General features: G+C 40.1%; 2 protein-coding genes across 6 annotated transcripts; both read left to right on the top strand.

The window, feature by feature from the left end:
• Positions 1 to 2,224: 2,224 nt before the first annotated feature.
• LOC146313524 (major histocompatibility complex class I-related protein 1-like) lies at positions 2,225 to 10,197 on the top strand. Its single transcript, XM_084739955.1, has 8 exons — positions 2,225 to 2,386; positions 3,775 to 4,044; positions 6,654 to 6,932; positions 7,313 to 7,615; positions 7,795 to 7,902; positions 8,180 to 8,197; positions 8,366 to 8,407; positions 8,976 to 10,197. Exons 1-8 carry the CDS (start codon positions 2,338 to 2,340, stop codon positions 8,984 to 8,986), a joined length of 1,080 nt encoding a protein of 359 aa, XP_084596081.1. The 5' UTR covers positions 2,225 to 2,337; the 3' UTR covers positions 8,987 to 10,197.
• Positions 10,198 to 13,113: 2,916 nt separating this feature from the next.
• On the top strand, positions 13,114 to 26,005 carry LOC146313523 (uncharacterized). 5 transcript variants are annotated; one of them, XR_014772116.1, is made up of 10 exons: positions 13,115 to 13,192; positions 14,189 to 14,238; positions 14,680 to 15,021; positions 15,115 to 15,225; positions 15,444 to 15,767; positions 16,760 to 17,083; positions 17,639 to 17,977; positions 18,063 to 18,157; positions 25,044 to 25,148; positions 25,275 to 26,005. XR_014772116.1 is itself a non-coding variant. In XM_084739945.1 (9 exons), exons 1-8 carry the CDS (start codon positions 13,155 to 13,157, stop codon positions 18,152 to 18,154), a joined length of 1,620 nt encoding a protein of 539 aa, XP_084596071.1. In that variant the 5' UTR covers positions 13,114 to 13,154; the 3' UTR covers positions 18,155 to 18,157; positions 18,592 to 18,920. The 5 variants fall into 5 exon arrangements, 1 of the variants encoding a protein (XP_084596071.1); XR_014772118.1 differs by lacking the exon at positions 15,115 to 15,225 and having other exon boundaries at positions 13,114 to 13,192; XM_084739945.1 differs by lacking the exons at positions 25,044 to 25,148; positions 25,275 to 26,005 and adding an exon at positions 18,592 to 18,920 and having other exon boundaries at positions 13,114 to 13,192.
• Positions 26,006 to 27,583: the final 1,578 nt, after the last annotated feature.

Below are 27,583 nucleotides of genomic sequence, written 5' to 3'. Positions count from 1 at the left end.
TTGAAACAGATTTATTCACAGCAGGTATTTGGGCTGAAAGTTACTCCACATGGTGGAAGTCAGATGATGGTGACCTGACACACTTTCTAATGTTTCAACACAATCTGCACCTCTAATCTGTGAGGAAAAAGGAAAAAAAAAAGAAAAAGCAGTTTTAATTACAGGAAAAGTTGAGAAAAAGACTGAGATGAAGAAAAAGAATGAACAAGAATGACAGAGAGATTATTTTAATTTTCTTTATTTACAAATGTTCACACAAACAGGCAAAAAATCAACAGGACCAAACTAACATCAGGCTCAGACGTAGTAAAAAACAAAAACAGAGAAAAAACAACCAAACGCAGTACATAGAGAAAAGATGACTGCAGGGTGGACAGAGCTAGTTCTCAGGAAGTTCTCAGGAAGTGGACTCTTTCCGTCTGTATGATTTAAGTCTAATCAGCCAATCATTTCCGGGTTGAACAGAGAGAGGATGACCTCCATTCTTTCAGAATGAGTCTTTTGGCAACAGTCATTACCAACATTAGAGATTGTTGTGTGGCTGCAGAGAAACTCTCAGTTGACTGTGAACAGCCAAACATAACAAGACCAGCTTCCCACTGGGAGGGTCTTTTAAAGGCCTTCACGTACCAGTCAGATATTTTGGACCAGAATCCAGTTAGTGAAGGACAAAACCAGATGGTGAGAGACGACGTGTCCTCTGACACTTTGTACCTGTAGCACAGTGGTGAGACAGAGCAGTAAAACTTATGCAACCTGGATTTAGAAAAGTGAAAAAGTGGATCAACTGGTGTTTAATGTTTACAGACCAAGAATGTATCATGGACAGACTCTTGTCCCACAGCTTCAGACAGTTCAGTGTCTGGTGGTCTGGTAGCTCAGTTAGTGTTCGCCTCATGTACTGAGGCTGTGAGTTTTCTGCAGCTGCTCTTTGCTGCTTGTTATTCCCCCTGAAATATCTTCAGATCTCCTATAAATTAAGCCTTAAAATCACCCAAAATAAAAAAGACAGTTCAAAGCCTGATTCTCTCTTTGCTAATCTTCACAGTGAAGCTGCACTACAACCATCGAACAAACACACAAACTAAATATGACGTCTGGAGTCAGGAGGGTTTTTTAAAGCCACTGAAAACTTGACTTCAAATAGTCAAAATAAACATAGACAAAGACAACACTTTCAGTTTGCTGTTGGTAAAGTCTGTCTAACAGCAAAGTAATGCAGAGAAAATGTTCTAAACAGTGTAGACACAGAGATATTGATTTGGACCAGGTTAAATCAGTGTTTGTGTTAAAGATGATATAATGTTGTTGAGTTTGCTCAGATTCAGACAGCAGCTGCAGCAGCAGAAGAGAAGTTTTGTTGCACTGATATAACAAGTGTATTTTTTATGATTGGTTTGTGAAATTAATGGTTAATTTTCATAATAAATCTCAAGCACAAACACACCAGATTCAAAGTCATCCATCCATTTTCTGTAACTACTTATTCTGGAAGGGTCGCAGGGCTGCTGGAGTCTATCCCAGCTGACATTGGGCGAGAGGCGGGGTTCACCCTGGACAAGTCACCAGTTCATCGCAGGGCTGACACACAAAGACAGACAACCACTCACACCTACAGGCAATTTAGAGTCACCAATTAACCTAGCATGCATGTCTTTGGACTGTGAGAGGAAGCCGGAGAACCCGGAGAGAACCCACACAGACATGAGAAGAAAGGTGCTGCCCCTAGGGGATTCAAACTCAGGACTTAACTTTTTTACTCCACTACATTTACCTGACAGGTACAGTTACTAGTTACTGACAGGAAACATTTTACTGCACAGTGGTTACTTTTACTGTTCATACTGATAACAGCTGATAATGTTTACATACTTTTACTCAAGCAAGGTTTTGAATGCAGGACTTTTGGTTGTAGTGGAGTATTTTCACAGTGTGTATTAGTGGACAGCTCACCTGTCTGAAAGTCACCTGGTCCCAGTCTGAGTCTGAGTTCCACTCACTATGTTCTCCACAGAGAGTTTATCATCTTCCTCTGATTGTTGTTGCTTTATGATGTCAGCTGATCAGGTTCTTTGACTCTGAGCTTCTCTTCTATTGTTCACAACACGTCGATTATGGTGACATCACGGATTTTATTGTTCCATTCTAGCAGCTAATGCACTAAACTCTTCCAACTATTAACACATCTTTCTATTATTCTCCTCGATTCCTGTCCAGACGTCACGCCCCTCTGCCAAAACAGGAACACTCCCCATCTGACTCTGTGAAGAAAAGACATGGAACAGAAAGCAGCTGATTCAGTTCAGTTCTTTATCAGCACGTCTTTATCAAAACAAGATGGAAAAGTTATTTTTGTTTTTTCTCTTCTGTCCTGTTTCATCAGCAGGTAAGATCACAGTTTAAATCTTTAAGTTCTTTGTTTTGTCTTAGTTTCACTTTCATTTTAACTTGATAAAACTGATTGAACTGAATCACACTGAATACATCATATTTATGATGAGCAGGACTGTAGTTTTACGCACGTTTACACATCTTTATAAATACAAAATAACATTTACTCTCCTTTTTATGATGTTTACTCACTTTTCTTTGTAACATTTTTAAAAGTTTGAGTCAAATTCAGCTCCGTTTGTTTAGAGCATCATATGAGAGACACAAGCCTCCTCTTCTCTCTCTGCTCGGCTGAAATACACGGACGCATCACGACACGTCTGCTGCAGCAGAGCGCGTCCTTTATCATGAGGACTGACAACTTCAATGTGGACAAATAAGGGACACCTTAAACAGGAACCTCAGGCTCAGGGACACAAATCAAGCAGAGAGTCTGGAAATCCTCCCTCATGAGATTTTGAGTGTCAGACATTTTATTTCCTGCATTCTGGTGAATTTTTATGCAGCAGTTTGTGTTTTTTATGCGTCAGTTTCAAAGTCCTCTGCTTGTGTCAACATGAATGTAAAGGAGATAAAGAGTCAGTGAGAGTAAAGCACAGCTGCATCAATTATATTCAGGATTCAAACATCAGATCAGAGACACTGGACAAGATGTTTGGTCTGGACCCCTCTGTCCTTTTACTTGCTCCAGGTCAGACAGACCACCACAGGAGACAGAAAATACTCTGTGGAAATGAGGACAAGACAAACTGTGCAGTTTTCCACAGACAGGACTGATCTACTGCTGCTCTGTCTAACATTTAGATCTGAATTTCAGTCATCACTCTGAGATCGGGGAGAACTTATATTTTCCTTCATAACTCACAGACTACTTGAAATACACCAGTCAACTGTTGATATGAGAAACATATATATGTGCACTGATGAATAATACAGCTGATATATTTTCATTAATAAAGACAAGACTGTAGCCTGATATGAAATTACGGTGGTGGAATTTTTTTTACAGCAGTTTAGAGCAGCTGTAACTGAAAATATAAGTCATATTAACTCACTATCAGAAATAAAATCACAGTAATCAGATTACTGCTGTAGTATCTAATAGTGTTACTGTTACTGTTCAGGCTCTGCATGAATTCAAATCAAAAGTCTGTTTCTATTTCTGCAGAAGACGAGACAACTATTCCAGTGGTCATTATTTGAGCTGGAAATGATTTTACATCTGAATGTTCATAAAATAAATAAATGAATAAATAAATAAAATATATATTTGGAATATTTTAAAACAATTATAGTTTGCCAACCTTTTACCACCACAGCTATGATGATGATGATGATGTGTGTATATTCATACTGAATGTATAAACCTTGTTTGTCCTGCAGTGAAACACTCCTTGATTTTTTGCTCTACTGCATCTTCTGGAATCCCAAACGTCCCAGAGTTTATGGGAACTACAGAGGTTGATGGAGTTCTGGTTGGTTACTGTGACACCAACAAAAACACAGTCGAACCAAAACACTACTTGGCGAAGAAATTCTTCATAGATAATCCTGAACACTTAAAGTGGTACAAAGTCGAGTGTTTAACAAATCAGCCAAATTTCTTCAAAACCAGGATGAATGATTTCAAGCAGCTCTTCAACCAAAGTGGAGGTAAGTCTGTTCTATGTTATATTGACTGTGCAGCCATGATAGTGGACATTGGATGTGTGTGTGCACCATCATGACAAAATGTGTTCCTGGAGACACCAACTACCACAGAAGATGTTCTGAGTATTTTGTCAGGTGTTTATGTCTGTGGACACTGGACAGGTTTTGTGTCTCAACTGTGCAAGAGGTCAGTCATAAAGCTTCATAAAGCTTCACACGTGTGTAGTTGAGATCAAAATGAGGTTGAGTTTGAAGATGAGTGGTCTGAGCAGGGGGCTGGAAGTATGGAGGTATGAATCATAGTAGTGCTGTCAAGAGTCTTTGCTGTTCTTTTTTGTAAATCATTCCACATGATGTGTAAAGGTAAAAGACTGGTCTAACACAGTCCACAGGTACTTAAAGGAGCTCACTTGCTCCACCTCTTGGTCCTGAACTGTGATTGGTTCAAATAGAGGGTTTGACAGGTTGTTCTTGTTTCCTGTAGACACATTTTAGTTTTGGTTACATTCAGTAAAAGATGACTGTCATCAAAACACTTTATTAGTTGTGTAACATAGTTAAAATACACATTTAATGACTGTATACTGGTAAGACATGCCACTAAGACCATGTCCTCTGTGTACTGAGATTTTCTGTGTTGAACATTTTAATTCTTCTATGTTAAATTAGCATTTAACCTTTTGTTTTGTTACATATGATCACATCCCCTGTGTGTCTGGATGAGGAAAGGACAAAGAAATGAAAACTTGTGCTGCAGCGTGCATCTGATGTCAAACCTCTCACTGCTCTCATGATATTTTCCATTTACATATCACATATCTATATACATCTAACTCCAAGAATTATGAGTTTATTTTGATCCAACCAGAGTTTGTTATTGCTGAATCAGTGGATATATGAACATGACAGTTTTGATGAGTTTTATTTTGTTTGTCAGGATTGAATGAAGTGTGTTTTATGATGATAAAATGACTGTTTCTGTAAATGGAGTCTGGTGGCTCTGACACAATCAATATAAGAGCTGTTTCTGGTTAAACAAAATGTTTCTTACTCTTCAACAAAAAGGTCTCTGTCAGGATCCTTTCCATAATGTTCTCAGACACTAGAATAACAATCTGAGCCCGTCAGCAGGATTACAGTTTTACAGACTGTGTAGTGGAAATCTTTCCTCCATCCAGTACTCTGTATTTACCACCATTATTAAACAGTCCCTTGGTAATAAGTTTGACACAGTAAGAATCTTCTGAGGCAGTAAATCCGTTCAAAAACTTTACTTGAAAAGCAAAAACAAAGTTACAAGATTCTCTTTTAGCTCAACTAGGCGCATGGTCAAAAAACTGTGTTGCTCCTTTGGCTGCTTAACCTCGTCTAAGTGTCTGTGATGTCACCAGCACCATCATTAAAGGAGCATTTCAACGTTTTTAAAGGAAACCTACTAAACTATTATTAGCAATAGCCATGTAATGGTCATGTGACGACCATGTGATCAGAGCACCAGTTTTTGATATATGTCTTTCTCTTTGCATGATAGAGTTTTAACTTGTATTTGTAGATGCAGAGACAAACTGTGTTTACTGACAACAGTTTTCCAAAGTGTTCCTGAGCCCATGTAGTATCCTTTATACAATGATGAGGGTTTTTAATGCAGTTTTTAATGCAGTGCTGCCTGAGGGGTCAAAGGTCACAGACATTCAGTGTTGGTTTTCAGTCTTGCTCCTTACATGCAGAGATTTCTTCAGATGCTCTGAATTATTTAATGATTTTATGACGATGAAATATATAAATTCCTGCAGTTTTATGTTGAGAAACTGTTGGATTATTTGTCCACACATTTCTTCACAAAGTGAAAGAGGTGAATCTCTCCTCATCCATGTTTGTGAATGAATGAGCCTTTCGATGACGCTCCTTTAATACCCAATCATGATACTGTCACCTGTTACCAGTTCACCTGTTTACCTGTCGAATGTTACAAAGAGGAGTGGGATTTTTTTTAGCTTTCTACAACTTTCACAGTCTTTTGTTGCTCCTGTCACAACTTGTTTGAAGATGTTGCAGCCATTAAATTCAGAATGAGTCTATATTTACAATAAACCAAAAAAGTTTATCACATTAAATATCTTGTCTTTGGACTGTATTCAACTGAGTAAAGTCAAAATTATTTCCATTCTGTTTATATTTCTGGGCGGCACGGTGGTGCAGTGGTTAGCACTGCTGCCTCACAGCAAGAAGGTCCTGAGTTCGATCCCCCGGACCTTTCTGTGCAGAGTTTGCATGTTCTCCCCGTGTCTGCGTGGGTTCTCTCCGGGTTCTCCAGCTTCCTCCCACAGACATGCATGTTAGGTTAACTGGTGACTCTAAATTGCCTGTATTTGTGAGTGTGAGTGTGAGTGGTTGTCTGTCTATGTGTCAGCCCTGCGATGAACTGGCGACTTGTCCAGCTGGGATAGACTCCAGCAGCCCACAACCCTTACGGAATAACAGAAAATAAATGAATGAATGTATATATTCACACAATGTTACAAGTTTTTTGGAATTGGTGTTGTACTTCTCACTGATAACATCATTGATAACAAGTCTCTCTCTCTCTCTCTCTCTCTCTCTTTCTCTCTCAGGTGTCCATGTTTTACAGGTGATGATTGGCTGTGAGTGGGATGATGAAACTGAAGAGGTTAAAGGTTTTAATCAGTTTGGTTATAATGGAGACGACTTCATATCATTGGATCTGAAGACACTTACATGCATCGCTCTGAAACCACAGGCTGAACAAATCAAACAGATATGGGATGCTGACAAAGATAGAATAAAATACCTTGAGAATTACTTCACTCAGATTTTCCCTGAGTGGCTGAAGATGTATGTGAACTTTGGCAACAGCTCTCTACAGAGAACAGGTAGAGTCACATGACCTGATGTCGTTTCATGACACAACAATGTTCATATAAGCTGCTCAGACTGAACTGTCATTGTATCATCACTCCAATCAGTCTGACACCACCTTCTTTTCAGCTGTTTTCTGTGGTGGCAAGATTTGATTTATGCTGAACCAATCAGTAGTGACTGATATTTTTGGGTTCTCTGACATTATGTTCCATCAAAGCTGAGACTGTGATAGTCAGAGCACAGTTAGCATGAGTTAAAGGACAGTTCACCCCAAAATCAATACATATTTTACTGCTATCAGCTGTAAATATCTGTCTGTCAAAAAAATCAGCTTGTGGTGCTCAAAGAGCAAAAACTGTCTGAAACTATCTTTCTCTCTGTGTCTCTGCAGAGCGTCCCTCAGTGTCTCTCCTCCAGAAGACTCCCTCCTCTCCAGTCAGCTGCCACGCTACAGGTTTCTACCCTGAGAGATCCTCACTGTTCTGGAGGAAAGATGGAGAGGAGTTTCATGAGGACGTGGACCACGGAGAGATCCTCCCCAACCATGATGGAACCTTCCAGATGAGTGTTGACCTGAACCTTTCATCAGTCACACCTGAAGACTGGAGGAGGTACGACTGTGTGTTTCAGCTCTCTGGTGTGAAGGACGGCATCGTCACCAGACTGGACAAAGACGTGATCAGGACCAACTGGGGTAAGACTGGTATCAGTTTTTGTTTTGAGTCCAAGACAAGGACATTATGTATGGTCACAAAATCTGACGGTGCACCAGTGAGTCTTTGCACAGCGTTTGTGAACCACTGCTGTAAAGCAAACATCTTCATGTCCTTCCAGTGGTGGAGACAAAGTGTGAATGTTGTGTTTTGGTTCCAGTTCCTCCTTCAGAGTCTCCTGTTGGTGCTGTTGTTGGAGTTGTTGTAGGACTGCTGCTGCTGACACTCTGCATCATTGGACTTTTCATCTGGAGAAGGAACACTAAAGGTGAGTGAAGACATTTTTACTCCACTGTTGGATTTAACCTGCAGCTTCAACTCAATGATAATATGTCAAAAATATATTTGTCCTGAAAGGAAACAAAGTTTTAAAAATCAAAGTGTGAGCTGGCTGATGTTCAGTAACTTCACTGACATGATAACACAGTAGAGGTCAACAGATGTTCTATATATACTGAGTTAGAGGAACAAAACATGTTTTCTTTCTGTCCTTTCATAAATTCTGATTTCACTTTTAATACTGTAATCTCTCATCTGTGTTTCAGGATTCAGACGTGCAAACAGTAAGTTTGATTTTATGAAAAATAAAATATATTTATTTTATTGTTCTATTATCAAGACTTTAATGTGACTGGTATTATTTTCCAGTGAGCATTAGTAACCAATCATTCACATCCAGTCCTGTCCTCTCATATATATTTATATCATTTCACTTCATTTTCTACTTCTAGCTTCTGATTCTTCAGCATCAGACAGAAATTCAGCTCCTACCAGTGAGTATGTGATTATTTCAACAGCTTGTTTTTACTCCCAACTCATCAGAAACCAACCAAATGTCTCCGTCCCTCTGAGACTCGTCCTGTTTGTTCCCATTACTGGTGACTCAGCTACAAAACAACCAAACATGAGCAGCTACGTTGCTGCTGAGTCTCCAGTGAAGTGCTGCTTAGCTCTCGTTGATGTCAGTGAGCGCTGTGTAGAGTCAGTGAACATGGATCATCAAGCTGCATTTTTCTCTTGATGTCAGTAAGAAAACAGTGTTGGGTTAAATAAAACTGGAAACTGACTGATGGAAAGAATCATCTTTTCTTCCATAGTTTACATGAAACAGCAGTGAGGAGACGGGACACAGAAACAAAGACATATGATTGGCTGATAGATCATCTTCTGCCTCAGTATCAGACGCTGAGAGGCGGTGACTTTTTGTTTGTGTGTGATGAGTTGGGTTGAGAACAGGTTGGTTTTAACTATGCTGTGAACATAACAGTGCACTAACATAAACATATGTCTTCTATTTAAAATCAGTTATTCAGCTTTTCATTTATTAATCTGTCTTGACAGGTTCCTCATGAAGATTAGAAGAAGGACTCCAATGACGTTACTGTGGCATCAAAACTGTTATTCCTTCATGAGAGACACTTGGTTCTGATTTGTGAAAGATGTTTTTTCTTAAATCAAACTGTGTTTATATTTGAGATGAAGATCTGAAGAAAGAAAAAAGAATGAGGTCTTGGACTTTATCTAGTTTGTATTATTAGGCAGCAGGCAGTCATCTGTCTTTGGTGGTGATCAGTAGGACGTCCAGTCATGGGAGACACAGTCATACTCAGCATTTTAGTTGTCACATCGTGGACATCGTCATGTTTGATGTTTCCACTTTTGAAACACACAAATGAAAACTCTGCACTAAACCCCAGCTGTGAACTCTTGTCTCTTTTTAATCTTTACCTGCTGCCACATGGAAACATCATCAGGAGGCGCAGCATCAGTTTCCATGGTTACACTGATGATACTCAGCTGTACATCTCCATGTCTCCTGATGACTCAGGGACAGTTGATTGACTGTATTTTAGACATCAAGTGTTGGATGGCAGAAAACTTTCTACAGCTCAACCAGGACAAAACTGAGATCTTAATTATTGGTCATAAAGCTCAGAGACAGAAACTTAATGCAAAACTGCAAGAACTGGCAGTAAAACCCTGTCAACATATGAAAAACCTTTGATTCAAATCTTAGTTTTGAACCATGTATTAGAAATATAACCAGAACTGGATTTTATCATCTTAGGAACATCGCCAGAGTGCAACTGTTTCTCTCTCAAGCCAACACAGAGACACTGATGCTTTTATTTCCTGCAGAACTGACTCTTGTAATGCTCCACTTTCTGGTCTTCCTGAGTAAAACATTGCGCAATTACAATTATTACAAAACTCAGCTGCACGTGTGCTGACGAGGACCAGAAAGAGAGCACACATTACACCAAATTTAAAGTCTCTGCACTGACTTCCTGTGTGCTTCAGAATTGATTTTAAGATCATTTTATTGGTTTATAAAGCTCTTAATGGTCTTAGTCCTACCTATTTATCAGGTTTGCTTTTATCCTGTGAATCCTCGAGAACCCTCAGGTCCTCTGGTATGAAACACTTTGTGTTACATTTGTATGTTTGTATGCTAAATCAATAAAGTCTGATTGATTGATTGAAAAGATGTATGGCAATCTGTCTCTGCTATGAAGAATAGATCAATATATAAGGTTGTAAAGAGTACTCTCCCCTCATATTGATATTTTGTTTTGTGTTTTGTTCAGTGAAAAAGAAAATCAGTGAAGTCACACAGTTCAGCTTTGCACTACTAGAGGACAAATTTTAATCGATGACAACTGTATCATGGACACAGAGGAGAAGAAAAGCAGTTCTGTTGATGTGGGAAATTCACTGACAAGCAAAATACATGTATCAACAAGAAACACATGGAGAAGAATAATAACAAATAAGATACAACTGTGATAAAAAAAGAAAAAATACAGGAGAATCAACCAAAACAGTGTTCCCCAACCCTGGTCCTCAGGGCCCACTGTCCTGCATGTTTTAGATGTTTCCCTGCTCCAACACACCTGATTCAAATGATCAGGTTGTTGTCAGGCTTCTGCAGAGGCTCTCTCTCTCTCTCTCTCTCCTAAATATTTAAATTTTTTCCCCTGAAAATAATATATTTTTAAGAATATAAATTCTGGTTTCAGCAGCTTTAGTCTCAGATATCTGATAGGTTTTGTGTCTCAACTGTGCAAGAGGTCAGTCATAAAGCTTCATAAAGCTTCACACGTGTGTAGTTGAGATCATAATGGGGCTTATTATGAAGATGAGTGGTCTGAGCAGGGGGCTGGAAGTATGGAGGTATGAATCATAGTAGTGCTGTCAAGACTGGACACAAATAATGTTAGAATATTCACTCTAAAAAACACAAAGGTTCAAACCATTCAAATATTTAATTAGACATCTGGCAGATAAAAACATAAGCAGCCAAAATGTCTGGTGGGAAATAGACCATAAAAATATCTAAAATAAAAATAGCATTTTAAAAACAAATAAATAAATCTAAGTTAATTTACTTTTAATTATTTTTATTCAGTTTGCTGCACACAGAGCTGAATTAAACAGGGACTTGAAGAATGACATTAATTGGCACATCTGGTCGAGTGGCGCCATCCACAGTACTGAATGGAGAACTGCAGGACTAGAATAGAATAGAAAAGATAGGAATAGAAATTACACTATTGTCTACCATTTCTGTGCAAATGACAGAAATCTGTCTGTGATTACATGTAAACTAAAAATATCACATTCAAACAAAACATTAAAACTACATTTACATAGAAACAGCCTGTAATTGTTCTGCCCAGTTTAACTACTTCAGAAAGTTTTGTCTTCAAACCAGGACACAATATTAAAAGTGAGAATACTTTCAGTGAGTGATTGATAAACTCTGTTCAAAGTGCACTGACTGATGTCAGAGTTCTTTAATTTACACAGCAGGAAGAGTCTTTGCTGTTCTTTTTTGTAAATCATTCCACATGAAGTTTAAAGGTAAAAGACTGGTCTAACATAGTCCACAGGTACTTAAAGGAGCTCACTTGCTCCACCTCTTGGTCCTGAACTGTAATTGGTTCAAATAGAGGGTTTGACAGGTTGTTCTTGTTTCCTGTAGACACATTTCTTTAGTTTTGGTTACATTCAGTAAAAGATGACTGTCATCAAAACACTTTATTAGTTGTGTAACATAGTTAAAATACACATTTAATGACTATACTGGTAAGACATGCCACTAAGGCCATGTCCTCTGTGTGCTTAACTAGTGAGAGATTTTCTGTGTTGAACATTTTAATTCTGGTATGTTAAATTAGCTTTTAACTACTAATACTACACTGTAAAACAGTAAAAATCCTACAGTGAAAATGTTCTTTAATAAAGGAACGTTGGAATAATCAATAAAAAACTGATGAGATTAATAACACAAACCTGTTCATTTCACCTGAATGCTCTCAGTTTGTCTCATTTATGAAGCAGCTGAAACTTCCTGCACTGTAAAAATAAAAAAGTTAAGAAAACCCAAAATCTCAAATTCCTAAATTTTAGGGTTAGGGTTTTTTTCAGTTTGTAAAACTCAAAGATTTGAGTTTATTTAAAGATTCAACTAAAGGTTGTAGGTCAGCAGAAGTTTATTTTAAAACTTTAGAGTTTGAGTTGAACTCAAAACACAAAAAAAATCTACTGCTGGTTTTTTTTCTTTTTACAGTGCAGATGATATGAGGTGTAAGTTTGAGTAGAAATATTGAGGATGTGTGAATTGGCTGGTTCTGGTTTGTTATTGGTTGATGTTTCACAAATGTTAAAGCAGAAGGAAAAAAAAACTCCTGACAGAGAAACAGTTCAGAATAAATTCAATTTCCACCTGAATGTTGTGAATTTTTCACAGTTGTGAGACTTTAATTAATATTTTTTCTTAAAAACCTAAATACATTTTCCTGGTGCGTGCGTGTGTGCGTGCGTGTGTGCGTGCGTGCGTGCGTGCGTGTGTGTGTGTTCAGTGTGTCCTGTAGATGGCGATGTTGTCTTTCTGCTGTTGAACTGAACTCACACCAAACTCCTTTTATTTGATTGTTTTTTTGTGTTCTTTTTTTTAAATAAATCAAATCAAATGTTTGATAAATGTTACAGAACAGAACTCAGTTTGTCATCTTTCATCTTAAAGGACCATTCTGCTGTTTTTACCATTCAGAGTTGATATTTAACCAACTTTATCTTTGTCTCCTGTGTCCAAACCTTTAGTTTCCTTAAAATGTCCTCATCGCTTATGCTACATCCTTAAAACCCTCTCTGATTGGCTGTTGGACTGAAGCATCTGATTGTTCTTCTTTATCTGATGGTGTCATTTAAACAGTAAACAGTCTGTCCCCTGTTCCTCATGAGGACATATTATAAATATGTGCGAGGAGACAAGGAGAGGACACAGGAAGCACCCTCTGACCCTCCTCCTCCTATTTCTTCTTCACTCACTCAGATTTAAACAGATCAAACTGGTAAAATGTCCTTTAATGGACGTAACAGCTGTGACCACCCACCCACACACACACACACACACACACACACACACACACACACACACACACACACACACACACACACAGACCCCCTCCTGCTGTCTCAGCCTCCCCAGAGAGCTTCCTGTCTCACAGCAGCCTCATGAGAAAACACAGACAGACACACAGACAGACAGACAGGTGAGTGGACACACCTGAGGGACAACATGCAGAAATGAGACAGATCAGCAGGTCTGATGTTGATTTAACATGTGAAGTTATTTTCTGTCCCTTCAGGACGTCTCTGTTTGTTTCTGGGACTAAAATGTTTGATTTCACTGCAGCTTTTCTAAAACAACAGTTTTTACAGTGAAACTGTGGCAGCAGGTGGAAACAACAAAGACAAATAAAGTTGTCTTTTTTGTATAATTGATTCTAAATCAACTTGTTTCAGGAGAATAAATCTGCTGCAGTCTGTTCTGGCTGTTCTCAGAGAACTAAAAGTCTCAGTCTCAAACTGTTGAACCAAATATAGAAGCTGTGCTGTGATTGGACGACCCGCTGGTTTATTTTATTGATAATGTTTAAATTTACAGGGACAGGGAACATTAATGAACATCTGTGTAAATGTGACACTTTAGTTCCTGATCAGGTGGAATGAGAGACACAAAGAAACATCAAATACATTCAAACAGGAACAAGGAAACGACACATACAGCAGCAGAACACACAAGAACACAGACAGTGTTCCCATGAAGAGCAGAACACACCACACAAGAACACATGAGGTGCTTAGAACAAGAACATGAGAACAAGAGAACATGAAAGATGAAACAAAGCTTCAGATGATTGGAGGAAGAGACAGAGTCTGGTCTCACACTTGATTGTCTTTTAAAGATGATTTAAAATGTATTTTAAATGAATGATATGTGTCTCAGTCTCAGATGAGTGTTGGCAGACTGTAACACGTCAGAGCTGCTCCCTCGTCCTTCTGTCCCCTGTGTGGACACACACACACACACACACACACACACACACAGCTCAGCCTGACTTCCTGTACAAACCCACATCGTCTTTAGTTTAAAGTGAAACTGTTTCCAGTGAAGTTTTGTGAGTGTCCGTCTGATCAGGAGGCTGTGAACTGACGTCCTCAGAGCGTCTGTCAGTGTTTGTTGAGTGACTTTGTGGCTGTTGTAGTTTTTACAGGAAGATGAAGATGTTGCTGGTGTTTGTGATCCTCCTGCACGGTAAGATGACCTTCCTCTCTCTGATCTGATCATCACCTCAGTCCATCATCATGTCTTTAATCTGTATTTCTGTTATCTTAACTCCACCAGCCTGCTGAAGCTCCATGACCATGTTTTCTTCACATACAAACATGAAGAACATATTTTCAATCTTTCTGTAAATCATGATGGATGTAGAAGACTGTAAAATCTCTGTTTTGTTCTCTTCACCACGAACTCTATGTGTCTGTGCAGTCGCCATATTAGAGCCTTCAAAGTCTGCTAGTAAACTAATGAGAGACGCAGACTTCGCTACAAAATCAACTGGAACTCACTTCATTCTCAACTCATTTTCAGAACATTAATGCTGAAAATAAGACAAAATGATTTTAGCATTTTCTGATCTAAAGTCGTGAAATAAGGCTGCTGTGACTGAACCCCTCTGTCTGTGTGACCTCTCAGTTTCCCAGCATGCCTCAGCTGTGGAGCTGTATGAGGGGGAGGAGTTTGTCCTGCTGCCCTGTGAGTTTCCCACTGATGAACTGTTCAAACCCACAGTGGTGTGGACACGAGACGATCTCCGTCCTTCAACCGTCCATCTGCGTCAGCAGGAAGGTGATGAACTTAAAGACCAAAACCAGCTTTACAGCGGCCGAACATCCATGATGACTGACGCTCTGGAAACTGGAGACCTCAGCCTCAATCTGACAAAACTCCGCCTCTCTGACAGCGGCACCTACACCTGCACCATCAGATCGTTTAGAGGACAATGGAGAGTGAGAGACATCCAGCTGCAGGTCAAAGGTCAGAACAAACACTAAAACCTACTGTAGATACAGGTCAAAGGTCAGAGGTCAGAGGTCAGAGATCATGTTCTTTATGTTTCTGTTCACACAGAACGATTTTCATTCTGGAACAAAGTTCTCCTGGTTCTCCTGGTTCTCCTGGTTGTTGTTCTTGTTGTTTCTGGGGGTCTTTTGTTTCATTTTCGTCAGTATTTCATGTCAGGTATGTCACTACTACTACACTACCCATCATGCCAGTGGTTATCATCTTTAATCAGGACAGTGAGGTCTGGGATTAAAAGAAAAGGACAGTGAGGTCTGGGATTAAAAGAAAAGGACAGTGAGGTCTGGGATTATAAGAGAAGGACAGTGAGGTCTTGTTTCCATCAGAGTTGCTGCTGCTGTCTGTCCAGCTGATGTTGTGGTTTGTTGTCCTCTCAGTCTATAGGGTGGAGGTGGATTCAGGGGTGGAGTCTGTCCAGCTGCCCTGCAAAACCAGACTTCACGTTCCTGAGAACGTCTCAGTGGAGTGGACGGACAGAGACAACAGGAAGGTCCACGTGTATCAGAACAGTTCTGACCAGCCTGAAGAACAGTTCAGTGATTACAGAGGTCGAACAGAGATGAAGAGAAACCTGAGAACTGGAGACCTCATTCTGACCCTGAAATACCCCACAGACAGAGACAGAGGCATCTACACCTGCACCGTCTACAGCAGGGAGGGACGGACACTGATGAAGAAACAAGTGATACTCGAGGTCAAAGGTCAGTGCTGTAGATGTTATTTGTGTAATGTTATTTATTAATCTTTTTGCCCAGACATCAAAAGGAGGAAGTACAAAGGAGTCCAGTATGTCTTACGCTGAAACTGGTTTAATAATCTATGGCAAAGGAGATTGAAGAAATAATCAGTACACAGTCTGTCCTGATGTTCCCTTCAAGTCTGGAGATTCAGTTCTCCAGGATAGTTTTTAAGCATTCACAGACAAGGTCATGATGAACCCACCCCCAAGTAAGGTCAGACCCAACACACTGAATTCGTCTGTAAATCCAAACACAGGAATTATGAATAAACAACATCTGAGGCCACAGTTCAACATCCCTGACTCCACAGCTCGGGGTCAGTGTTATCCAAACCAGATTACAGTTACGTCTTCTCAATTCAGAGAGACAAGACAACGTCTCTCTGACCTCAGCCACCATAGCAACACTATCAGGTTGTTCCCTTGTTTATCTGAAAGGAGAATACAGCTGCATCTACTGTCTGGAGGAGAGGCAGTTAACCATCACAAGTTAGTTTAGGTCTCTCAGTGACTCCAAGGCCTAAGCATGTTGCCTAAAGATCGGAAAGTTCCCTAAGAGATGGGACAGTGAGGTCTGGGATTATATGAGGACAGTGAGGTCTGGGACAATAAGAGAAGGACTGTGAGGTCTGGGATTATAAGAGAAGGACAGTGAGGTCTGGGATTAAAAGAAAAGGACAGTGAGGTCTGGGATTATAAGAGAAGGACAGTGAGGTCTGAGATTATAAAAGAAGAATAGTGAGGTCTGGGATTATAAGAGAAGGACAGTGAGGTCTGGGATTATAAATGAAGGACAGTGAGGTCTGGGATTAAAAGAAAAGGACAGTGAGGTCTGGGATTATAAGAGGAGGACAGTGAGGTCTGGGATTATAAGAGAAGGACAGTGAGGTTTGTTTCCATCAGAGTTGCTGCTGCTGTCTGTCCATCTGATGTTGTGGTTTGTTGTCCTCTCAGTCTATAGGGTGGAGGTGGATTCAGGGGTGGAGTCTGTTCAGCTGCCCTGCAAAACCACAGTTCACCTGCCTGAGAATGTCTCAGTGGAGTGGACGGACAGAGACAACAGGAAGGTCCACGTGTATCAGAACAGTTCTGACCAGCCTGAAGAACAGTCCAGATATTACAGAGGTCGAACAGAGATGAAGAGAAACCTGAGAACTGGAGACCTCATTCTGACCCTGAAATACCCCACAGACAGAGACAGAGACACCTACACCTGCACTGTCTACAACGGGGAGGGACGGACACTGATGGAGAAACAAGTGGCGCTCCGGGTCAAAGGTCAGTGCTGTGGATGAACAGATGAACTTTATTTGTCCAACAGATCAACGTTGACAGAAATGTAGAAGTGAGCGGAGTGAATCCTGTGGATTCAGTGACGTTGCTACAGAAACAATGAGACATTTGTTTGATGAATGTTTGTGTGTCCAAGTGTTGAGGACTGATGTTGGACATGTGTTTGAAATGCTGTGTGGAGCTGAGATTCATTTACAGAACAGAGATGAAAACAAACATGTTTTCATGTCAAATCTTCTCTTCAATGTTCAACTCTACATCCAGAAATGTCAAAGAGACAAAGGAAAGCAACACACAGCAAGTCAACACTGATATGAGACATTACTGTGAAGCAGGACATGGACAAAAACATCACAGCTCCATCAACACTGTGATCATGTCCAACACCTGGACAACCTGCTTTACCTCCTGTAGTTCTGTTACCTGCTGCTCTCATCTGCTTCTGTCCTTCACCTTTCTCTACAACTTTGGGATAATTCAATAAAGTTATTGAAAACTGCTGCTGCTGTCTGTCCAGCTGATGGTTTGTTGTCCTCTCAGTCTGTCAGGTGGAGGTGGACGAGGGGGAGGAGTCTGTCCAGCTGCCCTTCAAAACTACAGGTGACCTGCCTGAGGACACTAGAGTGCTGTGGCGACGCTTTGAACCCAAACCTGAAATGAGGGTCCACATGTATAAGAACAGCTCTGACTGGCCTGAAGAACAGGACGAGTTTTTCAGAGACCGAACAAAGATGAAGGACGACCTGCTGAGAACTGGAGACGTTAGTCTGACCCTGAAATCCCCCAAAGACACAGACACAGGAATGTACAGGTGCTTCATCTACAGCTGGAGCATCACGCTCATCTGGAGAGAGAAAACAGTGAGGCTCAAAGTAAAAGGTCAGTTTGAAGATACAGGTCTCTGCGTTTGTCTCTGATTGGTTGGTGTCTTGTCTCTGATTGGTTGTTTCTGTCTCCTCTGCAGAGAGAACTCAGATCAAAGATGAAACAGTGGACATCAGGAACAGAAGCAGCTCCACTGATCCAACTCCTCTGATGGCTGATCAATCAGTGTAATAGGTCTGTTGCTCAATCTTTGATTATTGATCTGATTTTGGAACACACACACACACACACACACACACACACACACACACACACACACACACACACACACACACACACACACACACACACACACACACACACACACACACACTTTTGTCCAACAACAATTTTAACCTTTACATTGAGGACAAACTCATAAAAGTCATTTTCAACCTTAAATTAAGACCTCCGTATTTTTAGCACCACTCTCCCTTGCAAACTTTTGGATGCATTCTCCCCCTCTTGAATTCACGAGGCTGTTGTCCCCCACTGTTGAAGCTGGATGGATAGATGAGTTCCTCTGCTTTCCGTATAGGAGTTTTCTTTTGAGCAACTACTAACAGTTGCCCAAGTTCTTGAAGTCTTTGTCTTATTAAGTCATGTCTGTTCTTTGTTGACCCATTTAGATCAAGGAGGTGTTGTGCAAAATGCAACAGAAGTTTGTCATTTTGGATCGTGTGAGTGACCTCATCATAGCTCATGCAGGAAATCACACTCTTCAAGCCCTCACTAATCTCCTGAACAACAGCAGTTTTAAGGGCACATTTGGATCAAACTTGCTGCTTCCCAGTCGTGGATTCATCATCAGTTTCTACCCGTGCTTCACAGATTTTCATGTGCTTCCACAAAGTCCTCTTGGCATAGAGTCCTTGACAATGAAAACAATGAATAAAATCAAAAGCAGATCTAGCTTTTCGGGGTCTGCAGCAGGCCTGGAGCTCTCCGGCTCCCTTACTTACAACAAGAGCATTATAGGCAAAGTTTCCATGCCGTCGCAGAATATTTAACACATTGTGTCTCTCTTTTGAGTTCTTTGGATATAGAAATGCTCTGGCAACCTCTTCTACATTTCTGTGCACATTTTCCAGGTGTCGTGAAATTTTTGAAGAAGGCTTGAGGCAATAGAGACAGTAGTTTCTTTTGTTATACACTCGACGACTTTCAGACTTTGAGGGAGGGAATACTTTGATTGAGTCAGAAAGATGTTGGACTCTGCTTTTCTTTGGAGTGCTCGAGTTGCTCTTCTCTAAATGAGGAGATGAGCTCTTTCTCTTCCTTGGAGTGTTGGAGCTCCTTTTCTTAGGACTGTCTCTAGTGTCTTTTTTTTTTTTTACAGGAGTTTCAGAATCAATGGCTTGGCTTGCTGAAGATAAAAGGGGATATCGCAGAGATAGCAAAGGCTTTTTTGCAGCTGGATAGAGTTCTGTGTCCTCATCAGGGTCAGAGGAACTTCCTTCAGAGTGTGGAGCATAGTCTGATTCCTTACAGTCTGTGTTATCAGATTAATCAGGGGATTGTTCCTTATATGTAGGGGCCTTGAGGGAAAAAAAGCCAAGGTTATTGCACGGTGTTGATGGACTGCACTTTTATTACATCAGCTTTCTCTCTTTTAGCTGTATATGGGAAAAATAAGGCACATTTACCAAATTTTATTTAAATAAAACAGATTCACACATCAAACTGTACACTACTGTTACGACTCAGGTGTTTATCCTGCACCAACTGAATATAGACATCATGGTCTGGTACACATTCATACAACGAATACGCTTGGCTGTCAAATGGCAAGAGAATCTGTGAGATTGTAAAAATTCTGATCCATACTCCTCACAAGTAAATTGCGCCTCAAAGCTGTTTTCCAGCCATTTTTAATTTAAAAAGCAAAAGATGACACAATAAATGAATACAAAGAAGACGACACTGTTGCACCATCGCTAATTCACAAGAGACAGTGGAGCTGGAGGACCCACACACTGCTTTCAAATCAGCTCTAAGGGAAAGGATGCTGTGCTGGCATTGTTCAACAGTTGTTTTTGAGTGGAAACATGTCAAACACGCTAACACATAGACAGCATCACTACATGTGTCAATCACTGGAACAAGGTAATAAATCAATAATAAACAATATTCCTGCCGTTTTTAGGGTAGCTTCTAGATGTGAAAGGAGGCAGGGCCAAAGAAACTAACAATGTAATTTAAATTCTCATTTATATTTGTTTGTTTTTGTTCTGTTTATTTAAATCGGCCCTGCATAAAATTCTGACATATGCGAAAAAACCCAAAAAACCAAAGTCTCTTTCAGTTGGCAGAGTGGGCGTGGTAAGCACCTGCTGTCCTCTCTCTATGTCAGAGTTTGACAGCTGTCAGTTTCTACAGTTATGATTCTATAACGGCAGAGTTGCAGTGAAAAGATAGACAAGACAATTGTGTACTGTGTACAACCCAGAAGTGCAATAACTGAGTTGTCAAGTGCAAGCTGTCATTTTTGTCTTGATTAAATCTCATAAGTTGTGACTGTGGACATTGTCAGCGGGTTAAGTGTGAGGCCGGGCATGCTTCTGATCATAGAAACACAGTATAAGATTGTAAGGTTTATTCCAACTTTGGCAAAATCTGCTGCTTTCCTTTCAAAATTAAGCTCTGCTCTCAGTGCTGCTCAGTACCTGTGACATAGCAGCCATCAGTGTGGTTCATAACTTGTGGCATGTAACAAATAAGGTAGTGGTGTATTCAAGACATTAAGCAAGACTACAGAATTGTGGCTACACAGAGAACTAACTACATCAGCATCTAAGTAGCGATTTTTTAAAAATTAATTTAGACCTATTCCCCGCATTTGCAGCCATCATCAGCTACTCATGGTAGAGAGGGACACGTCTGATTAGGAGGTTAATTTGATTTAACTGAATAAGTACCTATACCTTCAAATTAACTTTTATATTTGATCATTAAACATTTAATTGCAAATATTTCAGCAAAATTTTGAAATCATCACTTCAAGTTTAATTCCCTTGCGCACACAGGATATCCAATACTGCCATGTTTGCAGTGAATCTAGTAACACACATGATGAAAAGAGTTGGGCAGACAGGAATGTTCACATTACTCACAAGAGCATCCACTTCTGCCAGTTTCTGAGCCAGCTGTGCACGCTTTTACAGAATCGTGGTATGTTATCTTTCTTTAGCATTTTGCTGCTCCTCTGCAATTTTTTGTCGATTGAAGCATTCCTCATGGTGCTTTCTCAGTTTGGCCATTCGAGATTATGAGGGCAGCAGTTAAATTAGATGAGACCTTGTTGAGCAAAGCAAACATTACCTGGAAACAAAACACTTTACAGTCAAAAATGTGCAATAGTGTAATAGTGATTACATTGAAAGATGAAAAGTGGCTGTTATTTGCCCCTGGATTGCTGCTGTTGAAGTTGATCACTCTTTGACCAATGTGAAAATGTATCAAACCCTAGACCCTATGCACTATGTGAAGAAAAAAAAATGGTGGTTTTAGGTCGACAACATGAACTGGTATGAGTTTGACTCTAGAATATTGTACTGCAGTGTTGATTATGCATTGCAATATTTTGATATCCTGCAATCTGCACTTAATGATTTTACACTTGTACTGAATGCTTATTAAATTAAGTTCATGCTGTTCTCTAGAGAAGTGGTTCCCCACCTGGGGTCTGGGGTGCCAGAGGTCACAGGGAGTGCACAAAATGTCTATATAAAGTATAAATATAAAAAATATTTGTTGAATTTGAAAGCAATGTTGAGAAGGTCTCTGCACACCTGAAATGTCTGACAGGTGCGTCGGAAGAAAAAGTTCAATTTGAAAAAAAGATAGCAGACTCCCGCACACTGTCTCGCTTTCTAGTGATTTATTGAATATCCGACGTTTCGGTCCAAACGACCTTCATCGGGTATACTGGCAGGCATACAAACATTTCTACATGCATTTAAAGACAGCGAAAGCCTCCATCCACAAAAAAACATCCAATCAGAGGACTGCTGAGATTGGTCAACACCTGGAACACATTCAGGTGTCATCAGTGCAGCATTAGGGCCGGAAACTCATCAAACCTCAATAAACTCATCAAATCTCAGTAAACATTTTTTCTTTTTTTCTTTTTTAACACCCCACACATGAAAAATATCTACATATATACATAGACCAACACATATCTCAGTTTTATCTGGTGCATCATGCTTCAAAATATATCAATCTCCAGAAAAGGGACATCAATAAATCAATATCAAAATAATCATGTCAGATAGGTATTAAAGGGAAAAAGTTTTTAAAAAACACAATTATTTGAAGGCTGAGAATGGAGTCTCAATGACCTGTTAAGTCAGGTGTGTGCATATATACATATATACATACATCTACATACATGCATATACATACATGTACATGCACACACATGCCGTTCAAACAGGGCAAAAGCTGGAATTCAAACTCTGTCCAACTCCAGAAAACAACAACTGGGGTGGGCAAACATCCCATCAATAAATTGATTAACTGTTTTTTTTAAAAAATATGGAAGAGTGCAGCAAAAACACACAGATCAATTATAGCAAATTGAAAAAAAAAAAAAAAATCATAGGCACACATGAAGTGGAACAATCAAAAGTCTGCATAAAAAAAAAACAAAAAAAAAAAACAAGAGACGTTCAACCAAGTTAAATTTAGTTTAGCTGTTAGTCTAGCCATACTTTTGGGGTTGTTCAAAACACACACACACACACACACACACACACACACATTGGGGACGTCTGTTAGATGAAACCTTTGGACACCAGTTTATCAGTCCAGCCATACTTGTGGTGTGGTAACTGACAGAATCCATCCCAACAGCAGACATACAGACATGAGAAGTACTTATAGACACAGACTACTTGGGCTGCCATAAGAAAAATGCTGGGAGGTAATTCATACAACAAAGATAAACAATACCGTCTAATTTCTGAGAGATTAAGTAGTGTGTTATAATCTGACTACCTGAGGTCTGTCACTCTCATCCACAGTCTGCTCACTGACATCAGGTGATAATTTCTGCTGGAAACAGAAACAGGATACAATTTAAGAAACCAACAAGACTTAAAGTTTGAACTTCAGTGTGTGAGGATGTAGGTGGCTCCATTTATGTCACGTCTGGGAACATTTTAACTGCTCAATGTTATGAGACGTTCAGCCAAGTTAAATTCATGTGAGGCTTAAAGGCATCAAAAGCTGGATACCATCCAACTCTAGGACACAGATCAAGATGAGTGGTCTGAGCAGGGGGCTGGAAGTATGGAGGTATGAATCATAGTAGTGCTGTCAAGAGTCTTTGCTGTTCTTCATTCCACATGATGTTTAAAGGTAAAAGACTGGTCTAACACAGTCCACAGGTACTTAAAGGAGCTCACTTGCTCCACCTCTTGGTCCTGAACTGTAATTGGTTCAAATAGAGGGTTTGACAGGTTGTTCTCGTTTCCTTCATTAGTTGTGTAATATAGTCAAAATACACATTTAATGACTGTATACTACAAGGTGGTTGTAGTAGACATAGCAGTCAGCTATTTCAGTATAACATTATTCCTGCCCATAACAAATTTCTGCCCAGCACTGATAACGTCATAACATTAGCGGGGAAGTGTGAAAACTATGCTGCTGGAAAAAATTCAAACTTCATATATGGGACCTGCAATAGTTGCCATGATGCATATCTCTGCCGCAGTTCACAATGCATTCAGGGCATTTTCATCTCGTTTGGAGCCTGCATCTGAAAACACTCGTTTTGGAGGGCCGTTTGAATGTCCACCCCCTCGATCAAAGAAAGAAATGGGACACACTAACTTTCACAGCCATGTGTAAAATGGAGAGGTAGGGCCAAGAGGTGGTTGAACTGAATTCTTTAGCATTTGGCGTGAACACTGGGGGGAACTGTCACAGTTTGGGGGCGGGGAAGGGGTTCAAAAGTATAATAAGAAAGTGTTACTACCCCCAAGTTGGGCTAGGGGATGGGGATGAGGACTAGACTGCAGACTTGCAGACCTCAGTCTGCTGAGTGGCCCATTGGCCCTGGCCGGCTGCACTCTCCAGGCTTTTAAGCAGCAGGCCCTGATTACAGAGTGACTGCACCTGCTGCCAATCACTGCAGCCTGCAAGGGGGAAGGAGGGGCAGAACCTGGGCAGAGAAACACAAACACTTACAGAGCTGGCAACAGGTGAAACAGGTGAGACACAAAAATCAAAGGCCAGGAAAAATAATAATGCAAAAGAAACAAACACAAAGCAATAATCCACAAAAAGACAGTGAGACTTCAGACAAACCAATGAGGACAAAGTAGCAACCAAGAAGGGAAAGACACAGGCTTAAATACTCTATGGAGGGGGAGGATACCAAGACACAGGTGAGGGCAATCAAATCAATCAAATGGTCAATTGGCTCAAAATGTGAGATTGATGTCTGTGATCGTACGACATGTTAGAAGTCATGTATATTTGAACTGCAGGGCTTTCTATTCTATATTTACTCTTTTGAAAGACGACAAAAATAAAACAAACAAACAAACAAACAAAAAAAAACAACCCACCATACAAACACATGAAACACTGAGTATCACCAGATACCCTTGTTGTGATTGCTAATCTTGACAGTTGCTAGTTCTAGGAACAAAAAGCAATACAAATCCGAGCCTATTCTTTAAAGGGACAGTTCACTCCAAAATCGAAAGTGCATTTTTTTTTTATCCATCTAGACTGTTTTTGTGTGACTGGCAGAATTTTGGAGATACTGGTCTAAGTGGTACATTTGAAAAACTCCAAATCAGTGTCTCTTTCCAAAAATCACACCGCGGTTACTCAAGAGAATCCGCAGCCCTTGTGGTGAACCTTTTTCTGGAGGAACTACTTTCTTTCTGCAGTAGAATCTACCGACATCACCAAAACACAGTCAGTCACACCGAAACAATCTAGATGCAAATAGCACTACAAGCCAGGGTGCTATTTTTTTTTTCCAATATCCACCTCCGAGCTCTCGCCCATGGAAACACTTTCTTTCTTGTAAAGTGTAAATGTGTTGTTTCAATTCCAGGTTCACTTTCCCATGTCGATATTTTAATGATCAGAGCCGGTGCAGTACTGTTTCTGGCAGCCGTCTGCATCACTGGATTCTTCATCTACAGAAGGAAAAATAATGGTGAGAAACTATATGCAGACTCAAATAAATTTTTTTTTTACATTTCTAGTGGTAGAGATTTATTTCACAGATTTTTTTGTATTCTCATATGAATTCTGTTATAATGAGCCATCACTTGTATTTCAGGGTTCCAGCCTGCTAACACTGAAATGCATCCCAGCTCACAATGACTGATGTTCATCCACCATGACCTGACGGCGCTCGTGGTTCTGCTCAGCGGAGAAAAAAAAAGTCATTATTCTTAGAAGCTCAGACCAAAGTCAGAGCTAAAAGGGAAGTGAATACAAAAAAAGAGGAAGAACAGTGTAGCCTGCATCTTGGGCTCTTTTTTGTGCCAGTTGGATTTTCATTGTAGGACTATATGGGCTGTCCTTGTGCATATTGCATAATTCTTGGCGGGATGTTTTCTGACCAATAATTGTGGACCACTGACTTCCATTAAAACCACATTTTTTGACCTCCCTGCCAACAGACCATTCCCTGCACTTGTGCTGTGAAAATTGTGATTTATTTTGTTTTTCACAAGATGGCACTATTTTCTCACCTGTCATCAGTTTCAATGAGAGGTTTTTCCTTGTTATAGAGCTCCTGTGCTACTAATGCTGCTGTCGAACAACTGAGTATGTAATTTTGATACTTTTATATATTCATATGAATCATAAAGGCCAAAAAAATTGGAGTAAATGAAGGATTTTTTTTCAAGGATGCACTGAAGGTTAAAAAAGAAAGGAATACTACTTGATCACTGGTAAACTTTCTATTTTTTTGACATATTCATTAAATAATATCGCTATCAGTTGTGTCTCAACCATAACACGCCGGCTCTGTAGCCCCTCTAAATCAAAGCTAAATAAGAATTATGGTTTTAAAACATGTATTTTGATTAGCATTAAGAGAACTACTAATTATGACTGTGCTGTGAAATGAAAAAACTTTTCACAGCTCCATAAGACGTCAACTCCAACCAGGAAGTCGACCTGTTCTCAAGAATGAGTGAATATACACCAAAAGTCATTATTGGAAACACAGATGGTCATTTTGTTATCCAGCTGCTGCCTTGTTATAACTCTGAAATTCTAATTTCCAGTCTGAGGAACCATAAATGATTTTGTTCCACTCTGTCTGGTAGATGCTGAGAGAATTCACAGAATTAACCATAAATGTTGACCTGCAGGTGGCAGCAGAGGAAACATCAGTAGGATTGATCCTCTGGGTACCATCTTATGAGATAATTAGTGTGGAGACTCCATAGCAGTGTGAAGAAAAAGCCTGTATTAGTCACTTGTAAACTTGTGTAATACCATAACAATTCCACAAGAGAGCAGCACTGGTTTACAACTGTACAGACTACAGAAAAATGATAAAAAAAGTTACCACTCTTTGAGTTCTCAGTCTGTAATAAGTGTGTTGTTATAGATTCATGGAAGAAATTAATTTGATGAACACTGAAATAAAAAAATCATTTTAATCTGAAGCTGGGACTTTGTGGATTTAATGAATTTACTGTTTTTCGTTAAGACAACAACACATCACACTTTTTCTTGCAAACACATAAATGGACACAATTGAATTGAAGTTTATTATTATGTTCTTTATTGTTTTAACATACAGATGATATGATCAGCATGCAAGCAATTAAAATTTCACTGAAACATGATCTGAAGAGAGAGAAAGAGAGAGCGTGTTGCAGAGAGCAGTATGAGAGTAAAACCAGCAGCAGAGTCCCAGTGAGTCAGGTCAGGACTGGGAACACTGGTCTCTCCTCAGTGTCTCTGAGAGTGGAGTCTGGGAGCCCTGGGTGGCCTCACAGGTCACAGAGCCCACCTTCCTCCACTGGTCTGCAGGGAGCCTCAGGGTGCTGCTCCAGCTGTAGCGGCCGTCCTTCTCCAGCACAACGCGGCTCCTGCTCTCCTCCCAGCTGCTGCTGCTGCTGCTGCCGTCCACCTTCCAGGACAGACTCCAGTCTGAGGGGAAGCCCTTGTTGGCCAGACACATGAGAGTGGCCTTCCCCTGCTGCAGCTCCTCACTGAAGGGGTCAGCACTGTCAGGGTGGGACGAGCATCACCTAGGAGACACCAATCAGCTTAGAGGACGGGGACCACACAGCTGTCAATCAACCAGCAGACACGTGGACACCTTTACTGTGTGAGAGTTGATTTTCTCCTTTAAGGAGTTTCTGTCAGATGTTTTTTCTGCTCCACCAGTCACTCACTCACACATTGTTTCACTTCCCTTTAAGAAGCCTCTCATGCATATCAGCACAGAGAGAATCATCATACAGAATGAGATGAAATATATCAAACTACACTGACAAGAAAATATACAAAACTTTGTTCTGAAAATCAGCAAAAATCTCAACTATACATTACTTTAATGTATTTAGTGGAACCATAAAAGATGCAAGAAAATTCACAGACTGATTAAATTTTCATGAT

This window comes from Lutjanus erythropterus, chromosome 16 (assembly GCF_056507025.1).
Source record: "Lutjanus erythropterus isolate fLutEry1 chromosome 16, fLutEry1.hap2, whole genome shotgun sequence".
Lineage (NCBI taxonomy): Eukaryota > Metazoa > Chordata > Actinopteri > Lutjaniformes > Lutjanidae > Lutjanus > Lutjanus erythropterus.
Note: the sequence above shows the minus strand (reverse complement) of the source record. Positions and strands in the feature narration are given on the sequence as shown.

Bases quoted from the DNA above. Each gene is read 5' to 3' on its own strand.
- LOC146313523 (XM_084739945.1), top strand. From the start codon at position 13,155: ATGAGAAAACACAGACAGACACACAGACAGACAGACAG. The intron at 15,022-15,114 runs GTCAGAACAAAC...CTGTTCACACAG, and splicing joins CATCCAGCTGCAGGTCAAAG to AACGATTTTCATTCTGGAAC. The intron at 17,084-17,638 runs GTCAGTGCTGTG...TTGTCCTCTCAG, and splicing joins AGTGGCGCTCCGGGTCAAAG to TCTGTCAGGTGGAGGTGGAC.
- LOC146313524 (XM_084739955.1), top strand. From the start codon at position 2,338: ATGGAAAAGTTATTTTTGTTTTTTCTCTTCTGTCCTGTTTCATCAGCA. The intron at 4,045-6,653 runs GTAAGTCTGTTC...TTTCTCTCTCAG, and splicing joins GCTCTTCAACCAAAGTGGAG to GTGTCCATGTTTTACAGGTG. The intron at 6,933-7,312 runs GTAGAGTCACAT...GTGTCTCTGCAG, and splicing joins CAGCTCTCTACAGAGAACAG to AGCGTCCCTCAGTGTCTCTC.